General features: G+C 55.8%; 1 protein-coding gene and 1 long non-coding RNA gene across 6 annotated transcripts in view; one reads left to right on the forward strand and one right to left on the reverse strand.

The window, feature by feature from the left end:
* LOC148777134 (uncharacterized) overlaps positions 1 to 2,751 on the forward strand; it is a 29,706-nt gene extending 26,955 nt beyond the window's left edge. Inside the window, exon 3 of one of the 2 annotated variants that reach the window (XR_016038076.1) lies at positions 2,112 to 2,751. This is a non-coding gene — a long non-coding RNA (uncharacterized LOC148777134). Of the gene's footprint in view, positions 1 to 1,458; positions 1,598 to 2,111 lie in introns of those variants that run through there. The other variant, XR_016038077.1, reaches the window with a different exon arrangement.
* RFX2 (regulatory factor X2) overlaps positions 1 to 18,507 on the reverse strand; it is a 95,211-nt gene that overhangs the window by 2,152 nt on the left and 74,552 nt on the right. For 2 of the 4 annotated variants that reach the window (XM_055429402.2, XM_055429401.2), the window contains 11 exons: positions 14,588 to 14,769; positions 13,023 to 13,142; positions 10,797 to 10,912; positions 9,766 to 9,884; positions 9,370 to 9,479; positions 8,940 to 9,094; positions 7,819 to 7,916; positions 6,688 to 6,837; positions 5,707 to 5,915; positions 1,427 to 1,580; positions 444 to 486 (listed from right to left, as the gene is read on the reverse strand). In XM_055429402.2, the coding sequence (XP_055285377.1) occupies positions 444 to 486; positions 1,427 to 1,580; positions 5,707 to 5,915; positions 6,688 to 6,837; positions 7,819 to 7,916; positions 8,940 to 9,094; positions 9,370 to 9,479; positions 9,766 to 9,884; positions 10,797 to 10,912; positions 13,023 to 13,142; positions 14,588 to 14,769 (1,456 nt within the window). Of the gene's footprint in view, positions 1 to 4; positions 487 to 1,426; positions 1,581 to 5,706; positions 5,916 to 6,687; positions 6,838 to 7,818; positions 7,917 to 8,939; positions 9,095 to 9,369; positions 9,480 to 9,765; positions 9,885 to 10,796; positions 10,913 to 13,022; positions 13,143 to 14,587; positions 14,770 to 18,507 lie in introns of those variants that run through there. The other 2 variants (XM_055429403.2, XM_088838920.1) reach the window with 1 other exon arrangement.

Raw genomic sequence — 18,507 nt, forward strand, 5'->3', positions numbered from 1 at the left:
TGGGGTCAGGTGGGGTGGGGGGCATGAACCGGCCAGGTGAGGGCCCTGCCTTGGCTTGGATCTGGACTGACTGGGGGTCTTCCTCCCCGCGACCACCCTCAACCAGCGGCCATGCACCTGGTAGGGTCCCCCTTGGGTGCTGGGCCTCAACATCCCTGTAGGGCAGGGAATGGGCCCCGGGGGTGCTCACTGCCCCACCTGTCCCACTCCCTCTCCAGACATGGAGGGAGGAGGCCCTTAGCCGCCCCAGTCCCGTCTGTGGCCCTGCTCCTCTGGGACTGGGGTGGATGGCCTGGGGAGCAGGACAGTCATCTAGGAGGAGGGAAGGGGGCTTCTGCTCTGAGCCTCCGTGGGCATGCGGGCTGCTACCCAGGGCCCCGCCTTAGGGGCCGCCCCCACCTCCACTGTGCCCAGGATGGGAGAGAACACCAAGACACACTCACCTTTGTCCAGCAGTGTCAGCGACAGGGAGGCCAGGTCGTTGAACTGAAAGAGAGAGGCTCAGAGTGAGGGGGCTCCGCAGGGTGGTCCCGGGGAAGGTGAGCCATGTCTACAGTGGAAACTGGTTTTGGCTTTGTAAGTGAGGGGGCTTATGCCCTGAGAAATGGCCCTGCCTGGGAGTGGCTGGAGGGTAGAGGGGGGGCCGACTGCCCAGGCCAGCAAGGGCACAGAGGCTGTGACCTCTGAGTGCTCAGGGAAGGAACGGCCGCTTTTTCTCACTGCTTATCATGCACTAAAATCTCTGTGCACTAAAATCACCTTGTTTCTTCCTCGAAACAACCCGTCATGACCCAGAAATACACTCCCAGGTATGTACCCCAAAGAATTCAAGCAGATGTTCAAACAAAACGTGTACAGGAATGCTCACAGCAGCATGACCCACACCAGCCGGAAGTTGAAAACAGCCCCTCTATCAACAGGTGATGGGTCAGCAAAGTGGTAAATAGCCAGGCAATCAGAGAGTACTCTGCCATAAGAGGGAGAGAAGCCCTGACACTCCGTATGGCCGGACCCTGAGAAAACGATGCTCGGGAAGAGTAGCAGACAGAGAAGGACACACCTGGGGGAAGGGGTACATGGGGGAACTGCCAGTGGGAATGGGGTTTTCTTTTGGGGTGGTGGGATGTTCTAGAACAAGATAGGTGGGGGTTTCACAACATTGTGAATGTACTAAATGCCATTTGATTGCTTACTGCGAGATGATTGAAAAGGTAAATGTTACATTCTACCACCAGGAGGCAGGAAATCCTGCCCAGGGTCTCATAAGGAGGTGACAGAGGAGCCAGGGTCTGCCTGTGTCAGTCCGACTGGGGCAGGCGAGCTCTCTCCCACCCGCTGACCCCCCACACCCGAGCCCCCCGAGTGTGTCCTCCTGGACCCTGAGGCCTGCCCTCTTGTCCCAGGGTGGGGGTGGGGGAGCGCTCACCTCTCCCATCACAGCAATGGGCGTCTCCCCAGTGGCCTCGGCGACTCGGTGCTCCACCAGGTAGAACATGTACTCATCGTAGAGCAGCCGGATGAGGTGGAAGGAGCCGAAGCTGGCGGCGCTGCGCAGTGTCAGGTCTCGGATCACCATGGAGCTGCAGTGGCAGACATGGGCTGGCACCTCCGGAACACCAGGCTCCCCTCTGGCCCCAAGTTGGCCCACAGGGCGCCAGCCAGCCACGTGGACCAGCCCACCTCCCCCACCCTGCCCGTGTCCTCAGTCAGCGGCTTTAGGCGTCGAAAAACAAGGCTCAAGTTCAGGGTGCCTTTGCTGCTTTCATCCAAAAGCAGGGGCTGGCAAGCTGTGGCCGATCCAGACTGGATCCAGCCCATCACCGGGTCTGGGATGGCCTGCATGCCAAGGACAGTTGTCACAGTTTTGAATGGTTGGGGTAAAAAGTGTCAAAAAAAATTCTAATTGGTACAGTAATGCAAATTAACTATACTTCAAAATAAATATGTAAATAAAAGAATTCTATTTCACAACACGTAAGAAGTACCTGAATTCACATTTCAGTGTCCATAAATAAAGTTTTATTAGTCATGTCTGTTGTTGATGTGCTGTGTGCCATCTGCCTGGAAAACTTTGTTGCTCAAAGAGCTCTCCTATCTCATTCTTTACCGAGAAATCTAAAGGGATAATGTGGTGCCCAACCACACACTCTGGACTACACACACATCTGCCATGTGGCCCCCAACACCCAGATGCGCCATCTCAGAACCCACCTACCCTCGGTGATGTCTAACTGCTGTGACAGCGAGAAAAGAAGCAGAAAGGGACGAGACAGAGGAGGCCCACAATGTGAATACCACCCGTGACAGTAATGGAACTCAGGGGGCGTCACCCTGGAGTACAAGCATCCACAACTCGATCAGATCAGTCAGTGCGTGCCAGCCGCAGCCATCAAATCATCTCCTGTGTGAACACCTCTCCCCTTGCTCCCAGCTGGGGAGGTTCCTCACCATCTTGGCTTTGGCACTGCTTGGTTCAAAGCGATGTTTGCTCAGAGAATCTTTTGAAAAGTTAACAAGCCTCAGTTTATCTTTTAACAGGTTGAAACTGTTGTTACTTGCGAGTCAGTAAAGACAACTGACAACAAATCAGTTTACTTAATTCTTTTTGCATCTTCTGGGGCCAGCATGTAGACGGACACACTGAAGGCAGGTGGGTTCAGCAGTGGAATGGAGAGCTGGCTCCAGCTGCCTGTGGCTCAAGGCGCCCTATGAGGCACCAGGTGGTGAGTGCCTGCGTCCAGAGGAGCACGTTATTTTTTCAAAATGTATTATTATTTTTGGCTGTGCTTGGTCTTTGTTGCTGCTCGTGCTGTCTCTGGGTGGTGGCAAGCAGGGATTATCTGCTCGTGGTGTGCAGGCTTCTCGGTGCGGTGGCTCCTCACATTGCAGACCGTGGGCTCCAGGCACGTGGCCTTCAGTCGTTGTGGCGCACAGGCTTAGTTGCTCCGAGGTATGTGGAATCTTCCCAGACCCGGGATCGAACTAGTGTCCTCTGCATTGGCAGGCAGATGATTAGCCACTGGACCACCAGGGAGGTCCCAAATGAGCACTGTAGGAAGCAAAGCTCACTTGAAGAACTTTCACGAAGGCAAAGGCTGTGTGACGGAGCCACACTGCCAGTCAGGCTCACAGTACCCTTCTTGTTCACTCATTTTTCATTCAACATTCAGATGCTGAGGATGCACAAGTGAACAACATCCTGGCTCTTGAGGGGACACTCCCGGTCGTCGAGACAGGCAGCAGACAATCACACAAAGGAAAAGGTGACAGGCAATGGAAGAAAACCGGGTGTGGGGATGGAGGGTGAGACAGGGTGTGCCACTTCACATGAGAGGCCTGCAGGCTTCTCTGAGGACAGTTGGGCCACACGGCTCCCTGGGCAGGGGAGGGCAGTGCAAAGGATCCGAGGATGGCAGCACACGAGGACGGAGTTGGGGACTGGGAGTGACTGGGCCAGCATAGCCATCTGAGGGGTCAGAATACGCTGATAAGAGTCAGACAGTAAATAGCCTTCTGTCCCCTCTGCTCAGCTCTGCTAAGAGTTTGCAAATGAGTGGGCCTGTAGCTGCCAGGTGGACAGGGATCTGAACCCTCAGCTATAGTGGGCTGACGGGCTGTCCAGCACCTAGAACAGCTGGTGGTCTTCCTGGGCTCAACTGTGACAAAACGACTCCTTTCCCTGTGTTTATTATTGCCTGGGACTGGAATGCCCCACAGGGCCCCTTTGGGCTGCTCCTCCTCAGCCTGAGTTTCCCACTTCTGTCTGCTCAGGTGAGAACTGCACTGTAGGAAGAGTTTCACCTGGGTTTCCTGATGACACTGTCCCCGGCGCCCTGGCCCGGATGCTACCCTGGTTCCTGGCCTACATATGAGCTGCTGTCTTTTCTCTGAAAACCTTCACGATTGGCTCTTCTCGGTGTCTGAATGTCACAGGGAGGCTCGGGCTCCTTCACTGGGCGGGGAACCCGGCAGCTCTTGGAAACCTGAGCCCTTGGTTCTGAGATGTCTTCTTTTCTTCCTTTTGGCTCACTGGGTCTTCACGGTGGCTCGCAGGCTCAGTGCTTATGGCGTGGCCTTAGTTGCTCTGAGGCATGTGGGAGCTTAGTTCCTCAACCAGGAATCGAGCCTGCATCCCCTGCCTTGAAAGTGTTTTAACCACTGGACCACCAGGGAAGTCCCTGAGATGTTTTCTTGATTATGTTTTTATTCTCTCTCCCTCCGATTTCTCTCTTTAAAAACAAATGTCCTATGAGCTGGAAAGCGCGCTGCGTGCATTGTCCCTCTCGCATCTCTTCTTCCACGGCTTCTCTCACTCTCCTTCCTCCCTGTCTCTCCCCCATGTTTACTTTCTGTGGCGGTTAGTTTTCTGTGTCAGTGCCGGGCAGTGTGTGAGTCTGGGAGTCGCCGTGCTTGCTGTCCACCATCTCTCAACTAGAGGTAGAGAAGCTCAGCCTCCACACCAGGGCTGGGCCTCCCCTGGTCAGCTGAGGGGCCTTGGGAGCAAAAGTGAAGTTTCCCTGAGGAGGAAGGAGTCCCACCTGTGGACGGTGGCATCTGCTCCCACCTAAGTGTCCAGCCCGCCAGCCCTCCGTACAGACTTCAGATATGCTGGCCCTATGATCACGCCAGCCCATTCCCAGAAGTCAATCTCCTTACATTCACGCACACACACACGCCTAATTAATTCTAATACAGTTTTGTTGTATTTAGTTGCTCGGTCATGCCCAACTCTTTTGCATCCGCATAGACTATAGCCTGCCAGGCTCCTCTATCCATAAGATTTTCCAGGCAAGAATACTGGAGTGGGTTGCCATGCCCCCCTCCAGGGGATCTTCCCAATCTAGGGATCGAACCCTCATCTCCTGCATTGCAGGTGGATTCTCTACCACTGAGCCATCTGGGAAGCCTGTAATACAGTTACATACAGCATTTTAAAATAGGTCTACCTAGGGACTTCCCTGGTGGTCCAGTGGTTAAGACTCTGCTTTTCCACTGCAGGGGGCTGGGTTTGATCCTTGATCGGGAAACTAAGATCCTACAAGCTGTGGCATGGCCATAAATAAATAAATAATAAATAGGTCCACCTAACCGTCACCCAGCACCACTCTGGTCCTGTCTCTGCCTCCTGCCTGCGCTTGGTGGTGAGGGGATAGACTCCTGCCACATCCTATTTTGTTGTTCACCATCCTTGCTGGCCTCTCTCACTGCGATTCTCTCTCTGGTTCTCACCTGCCACCACCTGCGCCCCCCATTCTCTCTAGACCTTTCCTTTACCTCACTCTGTGGGGACACTCTAGGGGCAGAAATAAAGGCTTGTGCTGTGTTCTTCCCAGCAGGGAGGCCCGAAATGGAGGTTTCTGTCTGCAGAAGCCTTTGTAACCTGGGACTTCCCTGGTGGTCCAGTGGCTACAACTTGGTGCTCCCAATGCAGGGGGTCTGGGTTCAAACCCTGGTCAAGGAATTAGAACCCACACACCACAACTAAGACCCAGCACAGACAAATAAATAAATGTGACTTAATTAAACAAATAACGGTGAATTAAACAAAATTAATTAATTAAAAGAAACGTCTGTAACCTAGTTTGAGGTCCCAGGAGGGCCTGTTCCTGGGAGCCCCCAAAAATGAGTCCTGAAGGCTGGCCTGTGTGTGTGGGCCTCGGCCCCCTCCAACTCCCCAGCTCTCTGGGAGATGACGCGCACACTCACCTGTAAAAGGACCATTTCAGCAGGAACTGCCGGGCGGCCTTGGGGAAGCTGGGGCTGCCTGCATGCTGCTTCAGGACCTGGGTGACCACATTGTCTAGCCAGCTGGCCCACTGGTCCAGGGAGCTCTGCTGCTGCAGGGTCAGCTTGAAGTCCTGCTCCAGCCGCTGTACTACGCCCTCCTCGCACTGGCACACCCATGAGGCCTGCTCCTGTGGGCGTGGGTGTGCTGGGTCAGCGACACGTCCTGAGCGCGGCCCCCGGCTGGATGCACATTAGCATAGATGCCCACTGCCCTCAGCCTTTTCCAGCACGATACCCGCTTCATGGAGTGGAGACGGAAGGACATTAGAAGGGGACCTGGTGGGTTTCTAGGGCCTACATCCAGGCTTCTTGCATCTGAAGCTCAGACTGTACCTCATCTTTGCCTTGTGGTTTTTTTGCGGGGGCGCTGCCTGGAGCAGCATGTGGAATCTTAGCTCCAAGAACAGGGATGGAATCTGTGCCTCTTGCACTGGAAGCTCAGAGTCCTAACCATAGGACCACTAGGGAAGTCCCTGCTGGGTTATTTCTAAGTGGCTGCTCCTCTGTGTGTGTCTATTTCATGGATCAGCTCAGGGCCTGAACTAGGCATAGATATGGCAGCAGGACCCATCTGATGGCAGCCTGTACTTTTCTAAGCCCAGAACAGAGCCATAAACATGGCATAGGGAAGGCAAACTTTTACAGAAAACAGATCAAGGCCTTGGTCCCAGTGCCTGGAGGCCAGGGGAATGATCACAGAGTAGAACCTAGGGGTCCCAGACTGGCTGCGGAGGCTTCAACCCCAACCGTTCCCATGCAGCAGAAATGTGGACCCCGGTGAGGTGCCCAGTTTGCTGTGGGCTAAGTTTGGTGGGTCTCTGCATTTTTCTAGTGGGTGGGAGCTCAGCCAGTGGGTTCCCATGCCTGCCTCTGGTGGGGGAGGTGCCTGGGAGAAGTCACCTGCACATTGGCAAAGTCCACGCGGTTGAGGTCGCTGAGCATCTGGTTGATCTGGGAGGTGTTCTGCAGCACTGCCCTGGCCGCCTGTGCCAGATGGTTGAGGGACGTGTACCTCCGCAGGGTCTGCGCAAAGGCACTCACCACACCAACCTGGGGAGGAGGCCCAGGGTGAGCCTGTGTCTGCTCAGGGAGAGTGCAGGAGGAGGGGTGGAGAGGGTGGTTCTGGCAGGGACCCACCCTCTGGACAGGCTCAAAGACCCCAAAACTGAAGATCAATGAGGGACATGCATCAAGTGGCATCTGTCGTGGATGCCGAGCATGGGTGAGGTAGAATTCAGGGCAGCAGCTCTCTGGGGTGGATGGTAAAAATACTGATTCCAGGGCTGCACTGGATCAGCCACTCTGGGGGTGTGGCATGGAAATCTTCAATTTTATTTTAAAAACATTTTAATGATTATTTTTTTGCCACAGCACTTGGCTTGTGGGATCTTAGTTCCCCTACCAGGGACTGAAACTGGGTCCTCAGCAATGAGACTGCAAAGCCCTAACCACTGGACTCCAGAGAACTACTGAAATCTGCAACTTTCAACAGCTTCCCAGGCAATTCCTGTACATCCTGAAGTTTGAGACTCACTGGCCTCAGGGATCAATTCCAGGCTGAGGGTGGGACAGGCAGACCAGATGCCCAGATCTAGCCCCACCTGTGTGAAGCTGTAGGAATGCTTGAGATAGGAATGTGATTACCTCTTCTCCACAAGGAGGCCTCATCTCCACATTTTACAGTCTCATCTGTGGTCAAGGCTATAGCAAAAAGGATGACCCCAAAGAGATTGAATCCCCCTCCTACAATGAGCACAGAAATATTCAATTTGTTCCAATTCAGTCCAAAAGCCTCCCAGCAAAGATACCTTCTGTCAGGTCAGCAACTGCCAGCACCCGCCCTCCATCAGAGGCATCCCTGGCCCTTCAGGAAGGACCCCTTATCTTTACGACACTCGGGAGCAGTCTGCTTTCTCTGGAGCCCAGGAGCCCTCAAGTTCCCCTGTGACAGAGAGGAGTCCCCTCCCTTCACAGAACAAGGCGCCCCCGGGGTGACCAGTGTGGTCTGGAGGCCCAGACCCTGACCATTACCTTGGTCTGGATGACCTGCTGTGGGAAGTCGCTCATGGCATTGGTCAGCCAGCCTTCCAAGCTCTTGGCAAAGTTGCGGATGGCTTGCGTCAGGGTACCTGGGGACACAAGCCATGTATTAATCGTGAGAAAGGGAGCCTCCCCCGTCAGAATCAGCTCAAGTGCAAGAGATGCAGACGCCGTGGCAATCACCCCCACCGAGAACAAGCAACACAGCTGGGAAGAGACTGAGAGAGTAGGGCTCTTGCGCGGGAGACACTGAGCAGGAACACTGAGCGGACACTGACGCCAGTGCCAGTCCTGCACCGTTCACCTCTGCTCAGCTACCTGTCTACACCGGCGGTCCTCACCCCAGCGACCCTGCCCCAGAAGACACAAGATCATGTCTGGGTACATCTGCAGCTACCATGACCAGGGGGCTGCTGGCAGCCAGTGGGTAGGGGATGCTGCTCCACACCCCACAGTGCTGACGGGGAGAGCCCCTGATACACACAAATGTGTGCAAATGTATTCTACCGACTTCCAAATTTGAGACAGCTTGCAATAAATGAAACACATTTTTTTGAAAAACCAAAAAAAAAAAATCCAAAGTGTTATAAAAAGAAAGATACCCCAATTTCAAACCTTAACACAGGGACTCTAAATGAACACTGCACTGAACAGTTTCCAGGAAGGCAAGGCCAAAGGACAAGTGCAATGGTTTTGCTATTTTCCTTTTACTGGCATAAAAGACACAGGCCAGCTTATCAAAAAGACGGAGGTTCCCCAGCGCTAACAGACACGGGTGTTTACAGAGAGGCCCTGGGGAAGTGAGGCTCGGAGCCCCCTTACTCTCACGGGTTGGGGACCCCACCCTCAGGGTCCTAGGAGCCCCAGGGAGAGCTCCTAAGTAGGGGGACAGCAGGCGGGCGCCTCCTAGTGGTGGGCGTGTCACTGCCTCCGGAGGCCACGGGGCGAGTCGGGACAGACCCCTGGGATGGTCCCCCAGGGTATCAATCGGATCAGAGGAGTTGGGGCGCGACATGAGGGGGCGGGGCGGGCGCTCACTAGGCGCTCGCGGGGGCGGGGCCAGGAGGGGGCGGAGCGTTCAGTGGGTGCGCCCGTCGGGGCAGGGCGCTCACTAGGCACGGGCCGCAGCACGTCCGGGATAAGAATCTCCACCAGCGCCTGGTAAAGGATGTGGTCGCAGGTCCTCATCCACCGGAGGACGGGGTCGCACTTGCACAGAGACACCAGCTTGTCCTTGGGGAGGACGGCGCCTTCTGGCTCCTCGTCACTGCAGGGGATGGGGGACACCAGGGAACACGGGTCAGCCGTCGGCTCAGGGGCGGCTCTCCTGGGATAGATGAGCCGGTGAGGCTGCAGGACTGCCCGGTGCAGGCCAGCTCCCCGTCCCGTGGTCACCCTGAGACCACACGCGCACGAGGGTGTCTGAGCGCCAGCTCTTGGAAAGCTAGAGCATGTGTCTGGGGGTGGTCTGCAGGGTAAACCCGGGCTGGTGAAGAAAGCCACGTAGAAAGCCACGTCTGGGGGCCGAGGGGCAGGCAGTACCTGGCGGGTAGAGAGGTGGGACCATCGCTAGAGGATTTAGAATTCCAGAAGGAGAGCCACAGCTTCTCAATGTAGTGGAACTGGAGGTTCATGACGACGTCTAAAGTGGCCTAGGAGTAAACGCGCTGGTTAAACACACCCATGTGCGCAGGTGTCTGTCGTCAGAACATACTGGCGAGCAGCCGGGCTGCAGCGGGGTCTTTCCAAACCCAGAGACCATGCGAAGGGACGGGGTGAGCAAAGGGAGAGTCCAGCCACTCCTCGGCCACAGGGAGGGAGGCTGTGCCGTCTGCTCCCTGTCGCCCACCAGGGACACCCAGGGACGCTCTGGCGCCGGCCCCATGCAGCTGAGCGAGGCGCCCACTGGAGCCCCGGGGCCGGGCTTGGGGCAGTCACCTCACAGTGCCGCCGGTAGGCCAGCTGGAGGGCCTTGACGTCGTGCAGCGTGATGCTCTCCTGCAGCAGGACGCTGCCCAGGTCAGGTGCCGGGAACTCGGGAAAGACGTGGGACACATCTGGGGGAGGAAGGTGGGGGTCAGCAGGGCCGAGGATGGCGTGCAGGAGCTGCTGGCAGGCTGGCGGGCTGGGGACGCTGGTGGGATGTGCTAATGGCCCCACCGCAGCCCCAAGGATGGAGGGAGTCCTGGCTCCCCTCTCTGCCACACAACCTTTAAGCTTCGGTTTTCTCAGATTCAGGGTGGAGACGACTTTGTCAGCTCCTGCTGATGTTAAGTACACATGCACACCACACACACACACACACACACACACAGGAGGGGAGGGGGCCTAGCACATAGCAGGCTCTCCATTCCCACCAGCAAGGGGGCGGCCGGTGGGGCAGGGTGAGAGCCTCTCTAGGAGGCCCTGCCTCGGGAGGGTTCTGCTGGGGCGCAAACATACACTGAAGTGCACAGAGTCCCTGTGTCTTCAGCTGTGTCTGCACCTCCCCTGCTGCCCTGGGAAGTGGGCAGAGTCAAGATGCTTTCTTGTTGCTCCGGAGCAGTGACTGTTTGGGCTGGAGAGGGTCCCTCCCAGGGAAGAGGGCCAGGCTGTGCTGTGTCGGGGTCCCCGGGAGGGGCCGGGCTCAGAGGGGTCAGACTCAAAGTACATCTAGTCTTCTTTCTGATGGGCACTTCATTTTATTTACTTATTTTTTTCTGATGGTCACTTTACTCCATTTTGGGGGGACTAATATCCATTAATATGGGAGGCACATGCTGATAATTCAAAAACCTCAGCAATTCCATAAAGAAGATCTGCTAGAACTTGAAAAGGTGGTAGGAAAGAAAGCTGTCTGAAATAGCCCTTTAGATGCTGCTGGTGCCGAAACCCACCCCAGAGGTGCTGAGTGGCTCCGGAGCCTTCCCAACAGGCTCTGTGCCAGGGTGCAGGTTGGGGTAGAGGTAGGGGCGGCGGGGGTGGCTCACCGATGTACTGCTGGTGGTGCTGGCTCTGGGCAGCCATAGCCTGCTCGGGCGTGCTGTGCAGGCTGCTATGTGAGCCACTCTCCCCAAGGCTGTCCGTCTTCTGGGCTGGCCGGTACCTGGCAGGGAACACATGAGCAACCATGAGGCCCCATTGGCACTCCTCAGAAGGGGCTGGAGGACTGGACAGGATTTGGTTTTTGGAGGGTCTGTAATTTTTGTAAACTTGTGGTCAAATAGAAAACACAAAATTTACCACTGGAACCACTTTCAAGTGCACAGCTCGGCAGCATTAAGTCCATTCACACTGTTGGGCAACCATCCCCATGATCCATCTCCAGAACTTTCTCATCTCCTCAGACTGAAACTCTGTCTCCTTTAGACACTCACTCCCCATCCCCTCCCCCAGCCTCTGGCCCCATCTACTGCCTGTCTCTGTGGATCTGACTCTAGGGACCTCCTGCGGGTGGAAAAGACAGTGTCTGTCCTTCTGTGTCTGGCTTCTCTTCCTGAGCATCACGTCCTCAGGGTTCAGCAATGCTGTATCAGGGCTCAGAATCCCCTCCCTATTTAGGGCAGCACACTACTCCACCATGTGATTGGACCACATTTGTTTATCCATCATCTGTTGATGGACCCCTGGGTTGCTTTTATATGTATATATTCTAATAATTCTCTCTTAGAAGAGAAGTGAACTTCTTTACATAGGGTCCCAAACATCCATTGTATGGTCTCAAAGCAAATTCTGAGACTTTGTTTTGCCCTCAGCCAGAAAGCAGTGGGCAGCCTATCTAGGGAGCACACTGAGAAACTAACAGAGAAGGGCTTCCCGGGGTAACTGGAGCCCAGATGGACAAGGGGGATACAGCTTGAGCCAGGAGTTCCTTTCCTCGTGGGACATGGGGCCAGGCTCGCTGGGAGATGGGAGGACGTGGATCAGATGTGCGAGACCTGCTGACTGGGGGATGGGCTCCTCGTGCCAATGGCACAAGTCTGTCGCCGTGAAACATGCATCTAAATCCTCCAGGTGCTTTCAGGGGCCTGAACCCCACAAAGAAAGCTGGACCCCTTGTCTGGGGAAAACCAGGAACAGGAGGGACTGCTGGTTCCGGAGAACATTCTGGACTTCCTCCTGTGACCTCCAGTTCCTGTAATTGGCCATGTGGTTGGGAGTCACCGGGACCCCTTAAGCAGCTAAAATGGGGTGTCAGCCATGCAGCTCAACGAAGGCATGAAGGTGCCAAGTGGAGGTGAGTGGGGTGCGCCCCTGCCCTGGAGCTGAGTAGACTCTGGAAAGGGGCTTGGGACACAGCAGGGCAGAGGGGTGACTGGAAGGGGCCAGGGAGGTGACATTCCAGTGGAGCCCTGAACCAGGTATCTCCAACTAGGGTGGTGAGAGGGCCATTTCTGCCACCTGTTTTGAAATATAGCTTGATCCCACCTGGCCACACCCATCCCTTCATGCCTGGTAATGACTTGCGTGCTACACAGGCAGAGCTGAAGACACCCCATAGACAGTGTCTGCCTGCAAAGCCCTGAGTATGTGCTCTCTGACCCTTTACAGGAAAACTGTGCTGATCCCTGCTTTAAAAGGTGAGTAGGTGTGTGATGCACAGAGAACATTCCAGAAAATGACCAGGCCTTTCCAGCCATTAGACCCAAAGGTCAGGAAGAAGCAGCGACTTCAGTGTACAAGCCTCTTTCTCCTGCTTCTGGGGTTGTGTTCAATGTTCTTTCTTTGTAGAAAGGGAGGAAACATGCAAGATTGTGATTCTGACTCTAGGGCACTATGCAAAAGGCAAAAACAGAGGAGCAAGCAAAACAAAGAGCAGTGGTTGCTGGAGGCTGATGGGGAAGCGTGACCGAAGGGAGGAGCGGAGCAAGTCTTTAGGGCAGTGAAACTATTTTGTATGATTCTATGATAGTGGATACATGTCATTACAACTCTGTCCAAACTCACAGAACGTACACACACAGAGTGAACCCTAACATCAGCTGTGGACCCGGGGTGACAAAGATAGGTTCTTTGTGGGTTCACCAATGGTAACAAAGGCCCAGCATCAGAGGTGTCCTGCTGGCCTCACTCCATGCCAAGTGTAAGTGAAAGGCTGATCTTCATCCACCTCCAGGATGTGGTCAATGGCCCAGAAACCCCTCCCTCCATCCCCCTAGTGAAAACTCACAGGCAGGCTGGCTGGTCCTCAGGCCGGCCTGAGACAGCTTACCCACCTGGGCTTCTGATGCACTGGCTGCTGCCGCATGGCCATGTACTGCGTGTCCTCCTGCAGCCGGTTCAGGGGAGAGTCTGGCTTCAGGCGGATCCCATAGTAATGGTACTTGGAGTTGCCCCTGGGAACCGAACATCTGGGTCAGCTCTCTTCACAGGTGTCCTGAACCGCGAGACCGGGGCTCTGTCCTGGCCTCCTCCCTGGGCTTCTGGGGCCTGTGTTCCCTAGACCGTGTGGGGAGTGTTCACAGACTGGTCCATGGTCAGAGAGGTTCAGGAAATTCTGTAAAGACTTTGCTCTCTGGGAGATTCTACCTTAGTTTATTGTGAGGGAAATGATCATCAAAGTGTTTTAAACAATTTCTCTAGGGAGACAGGTCAGAAGGGACCCCTAGGAGGGGAGAACAGACACGCGGCCTTGCAAACACCCTGCTTCCAGTGCTGCCATGTTTTCTGAGCTGGAAACATGGACAAGCAGGTGGAGGCTGGGCCCTTCCCACATGACTGGAACCAGTGCTGAGAAGGGGACTGAGCCCCAATCTTGAGGCAGCATCCAGGACCCTGGGAAGGTGGAGGCCCTGGAAGCCTTCTGGAAAGGCCCACGGCAGTGGTGGTCATGGCCCTGAAACCAGGGCCCAACTGCCCCCCCCCCCCATTCATGGTTTGTAAGAGTCTCCTCTGTCAAGGATCCCAAGGTGGTAGGGAACTCTCTAGGACGCCAGTTTCACAGAGGGTGCAGGTGAACCCTGACACCCACATGCATGTTCCTTCACCTAACCTGGCAGGCCACAGGCCAATGCCACACAGGGTGGCCTCACACGTGGGCCAAGCCCCTGCTTTGAGCATAGCGTGGCTGTCTTTTTCCAGCAGGAGGACCCAAATGCTCTTGTGGGGTAAGTTTCCTGCTCATGACGGTCCCTGGCTGCTGTCACCCAAGGGCAGCCCTCAATGGGCCAGTCCAGGCTCAGCAAAAAGCATCAGTTCAGTTCAGTTCAGTCGCTCAGTCGTGTCCGACTCTTTGCAACCCCATGAATCACAGCACGCCAGGCCTCCCTGTCCATCACCAACTCCCGGAGTTCATCCAAACTCATGTCCACAGAGTCGGTGATGCCATCCAGCCATCTCATTCTCTGTTGTCCCCGTCTCCTCCCACCCCCAATCCCTCCCAGCATCAGAGTCTTTTCCAGTGAGTCAACTCGTCGCATGAGGTGGCCAAAGTATTGGAGTTTCAGCTTTAGAAAAGCCTCAAGACACGTTGAATTCCACTCTGCTAGACAACCTGGAGGCTGCTGTTTAGAAAGCTGGTTACCATGAAAAATTTCAGATGAAGAGAGCGCGCTGAGGGGAAGCCTGTGTCCCGTCCCCAGGAGATGAGTGACCACTGCCCCTCCCCACTGGGGGTGGCCTGGCTGCTGCCATTCAGACCAAGTCCAGGTGCACCTGGAGCTGTGGACATCAGGAGGAGTGGAGAGGAGGGTGTCTCGCATTCTCTGAAAGCTGGGTGTCTGGATAAGGGAAGGGGGTGGGCAGGCAGGTCAGGGGCTGCCAGCCTCCCCCAGGGACCCACCTGGTGCCCAGCCGCCGCGTCCGCAGGCCCATGAACACGGAGCGGATTAGCTTCCCAAAGGAGGCGGCGTTCACCGGGTCCAGCTTGTGCTCCTGGCAGTGCCGTAGGTAGTGGTTGTAGAGTGAGCTTCTGGGGAGACTCACGCCCTCCGCGGTCTCGTAATTATCCAGGAGCCACTGCAGCTGGACGGAGAAGACATGCCCGATGCTGACGTGCACCCACCGGGACCGTCACACGCCACGTGCTGGCCCAACTCGAATATGACCAGGAGACTCACGGCTACCGCCACCAATTTGGGGTCAAGAGACCTGGGGCACACTCATTAATCAGTAGCTTCTGTTTACTCATTTGTTTATTCCCTCCATTTCTAGCCAGAATTTTAGGTTCCCTGACTTAACTTATAAAAACCTGAATGTGATGGAGACCTTAGGATCTGTCTTCATCATCACTGAAAGCCCCCCAGGTCCCGCACACCAAACGTTTCCTAAACCCATGGGGACAGAGATCATCTGATGCCAAGAGAAAGACGGATGAAGGCGAGCTCGACGGTCCATCAGCACGGCGCCCAGGGTAATGGAACATCACCGATATCCCTGTACTCACAACACAGACAGAGAAAGAGAGAGAGAGAGAGGAAGACAAATGGCCAAGTTTTGTGCTCAGGTTGGGGGATGGTCTACAGGCTCCGTGAAGGCAGAGCCTCACCTGCTGCCTGGGCAAGCACCGCGGGGTCTATGCAGGCGCACTGCCGGATGCTGCAGCCTGGTGTCATCCCCACCCGCTGAGCATCACTCGTCAGTGACACTACACAACGAGGAGGCCCAGTTTCCTCCCTACACAGCTCTGCCTCACCCATGGCAAACCCACCGCTGGGGTCCCAGCACCTTCACGCAAGCAGTGAGAGGGTGACAGGATCACCTTTTGGTTCTGGGTGATTCTGCTGCCATTTTCTTTGCCGATATTAGCGTGATTTCTACGTCAGTAGCAAATAAAGAGAATCTTTTCCAGGAAAAAGTACGTTTTTAGCCACATTTGTGATCTGTCTGGATTGCACTCTTCTTGATGATATGGTCAAATTGATATGATCAAATCCCTTTTTTAATGAGGAAAGCCACAGAACCCAACACCCCCGGTGGCTCTGGGCTCCCTGGTGGCACAGGACCCCTGAACACATGTGTTCCTAACCTGTAAATAGGGGGTGGGGGCTCGATGACCAGACTTGCCCACCTACCCAGCCCCTCTGTCCTTCAGGATCTTTTTTCCACTCTTGGGAGCAAACACTCCTGACTGTGGCTCCTGAGCAACCCTCACTCTTTCATATAATTCAGCTTTGAATCTGTCCATCTATCCACCTGAGCTTCCCAGGTGGCACCAGTGGTAGAAAATCTGCCTGTCAACGCAGAAGATGCAAGATTTGCCAGTTGGATCCCTGGATTAGGAGGATCCTCAGGAATAGGAAATGCAACCCATTTCAGTGCTCTTGCCTGGAAAATTCCATGGACAGAGGAGCCTGGCGGGCTACAGTTCATGGGGTCACAAAGAGTCAGACACAAATTAAGTGACTGAGCCCACACATTTATTCACCCACCTTTCCTGGGTGCTGGGGATACAACTGTGAACAAAATAGACAGAAGTCCCCTGCCCTCTGGAAGCACCCATTCTTGTTGGAGGATCGACCCACAAAGAATAAGTAAAATGCCCAGATGAGAGCTGGCGCTGTTATGAGGAAACTCAAGGAGAGGGAGCTGGGAGCTCCAGGGATGGGGCAGGGGGGAGGAGCTGAGGGAGTGAGTTGAGGGATGGTGTCCCAGGCAGAGGGTACAGCATATGCAAAGGCACTGGGGCAGGTCTGTGCCCAGTGTGTTGGAGGAACAGTGGGAAGGCCCACGTGGCTGGAGCAGAGCGAGTAAGGGAGAGAGGGAGGAAGGGAGGGCGGGAAGGGGGTGGGGCAGGTCATGCAGGGCCTTCTGGGCCAAGGGGAGGCCTTGAAATTTTACTCCAAGGAGGTGGGAGCCCTGGAGGTCTGTGCGCATAGCAAGGGCAGGGCCTGACCCAGGTTTTTAGCAGGACCACTTGCAGCTGCCATGAGAAGGGCCTGGAAGCTGAGCAAGGGCTGGCTAGCAGGTAGCTGCTACAATGTCTGGGAGATTTGGGGGCTGGGGGTGGGGTGAGAGGCTGTGGCCATGATGCGAGGGGTGGGAGGAGTAGTCCGTTTCCGGGTGGTTCTGAAGGTGCACTCCTGGAGCACCGGGTGTGGCTGCAGCAGGAGGAGGGAAGGCAAGGTGGAGCCCCAGCAGGACCTCGCTGTCCCAGGTGAGCTGGGAAGATGGCCGGAGGCGAGGGGGTCGTGGGCTTGGGGTCCAGCTATGAACACCTGCGTGGTGCTGCTCCTCCAGGCAGGCAGGCACCTTGGACACTTGAGGATGCAGCTGAGGGGAGCGGCGAGGGGGTTTCAGAGACTCCAAAACACAGCAGTCCAACCTTGACCACCACTGGAGGCATTTGCCAGGTGATCTGGCGCAACTTCTGGGCAGAAGACCAGACCCCAGAGCTGTCAGTTCCCATCCAGCCCCGCCCCAGACTGCAGGGCACGGCTCTGTCACGGTGCCACTGCCGAAGGCCGAATCATTTTTTTAAGATGTGTTTCTTGATTAAAAAAACAAAGTCATATAATCTGAATGATTCACCTAAAAGCAGGTCCTTCTCCCAGGGGAGTAGTAGACTATGCAGTAGGCCAAGGTCACTTCTGCAGGGACCCACGACGGGGGCCTTCTCCAGACAGATCCGGGGACAGCAGAGGGGCAGCCCTGGGGGGTGGCGTGTGCCTGGCCAGTGTGGCTGCACCCAGAGGCCGCAGACACCCTGGCGGGCTATGGGGTCTCCATCCCCAGAGCCTCCTTCCTCCAAAACAACTGTTCTTCGTTTCCTGCCACCAAATTACCACTCCTCCCCGTTTCAGAGATGCCTTGGGGCCCACTTTCTCTCTCGGGGGCTCCCACGCCAGGCCAGAAGGTCCCTTCAACCCACACACTCCCTTGTCCGAGCCCCCAGGGCAGTCTGGGGAGCTCAGGTGACCCTGACGTCGGAATGGGTCTGGAAAGCACAGGCCAGCCTTCCCGGGGCCCGGGCATCTCACTGCCCGGCACCAGGCTCGTGTGCCCGTGCGTGGGGATTGCGGTCGGTGGCGCCCATGTCAACTGTCTCTAGTGAGCATGGCCGGCGAGGACCACGAAGGGCTCTCTCTGCAGGACACACAGCCGCTGGTCGCCAGGCCACACCCCAGCTTTCCCTTCGTTCTCCCGGCCCAGACAAGCTCCTGGCGGTTTTCCATCAGTGAGCGCGCGAGGGTCACTCTTTCCAGAGACCTTATTCCTCTCCTCTTTGAGTCGCCAAGCCCCAGATCCTACTTCTCAAGCTCCCGAAGGAAGAAAACGACTCAACAAGCCAGCAGGGAGAAAACAGACATAGAGAAGTTCTTCTTGCTCGGAGTTTAAACTCAGGAATGGATGCTAGTTTGGGGGAAGCAGCCAAGGCAAGCCCACCTTCCAGAGAAGCGTCAGAAAGTCAGAGGCAGCCCTGCGGCCGGAGACAGCGGCGCCTGCGTTTCGCGTAGACGCTGTTGATTTCCCGCGGCCACGCCCCCCGCCCGGGGTCACGCCCACCCCGCCTTCCTCGTTCCTCTCCGAGCGCCGGGCCTCGCGGGCGGTGCCGCTGCTGCGCTGTCCTCTCCAGAGTTGAAGAGCAGAGAATGTGTCCTGAAGACTTTCTATTCGCTCTGCTTGGAGTCTAAGGCTGCTTTACCTCTGAGGTTCAGCTTGGGGGCTGCAGCTGAGGCCACGCCTGTGCCCTGCCCCTCCACAAACCCAGAAGCTTCTGGATCTTTCCCTAGTAGGTGGGGCTTCTGGCCCCCTGCCCCACCC

The sequence above is a fragment of the Moschus berezovskii genome, chromosome 8 (genome assembly GCF_049115385.1).
Source record: "Moschus berezovskii isolate FMDL1 chromosome 8, NW_MosBer_1.0, whole genome shotgun sequence".
In the NCBI taxonomy this organism is placed as follows: domain Eukaryota; kingdom Metazoa; phylum Chordata; class Mammalia; order Artiodactyla; family Moschidae; genus Moschus; species Moschus berezovskii.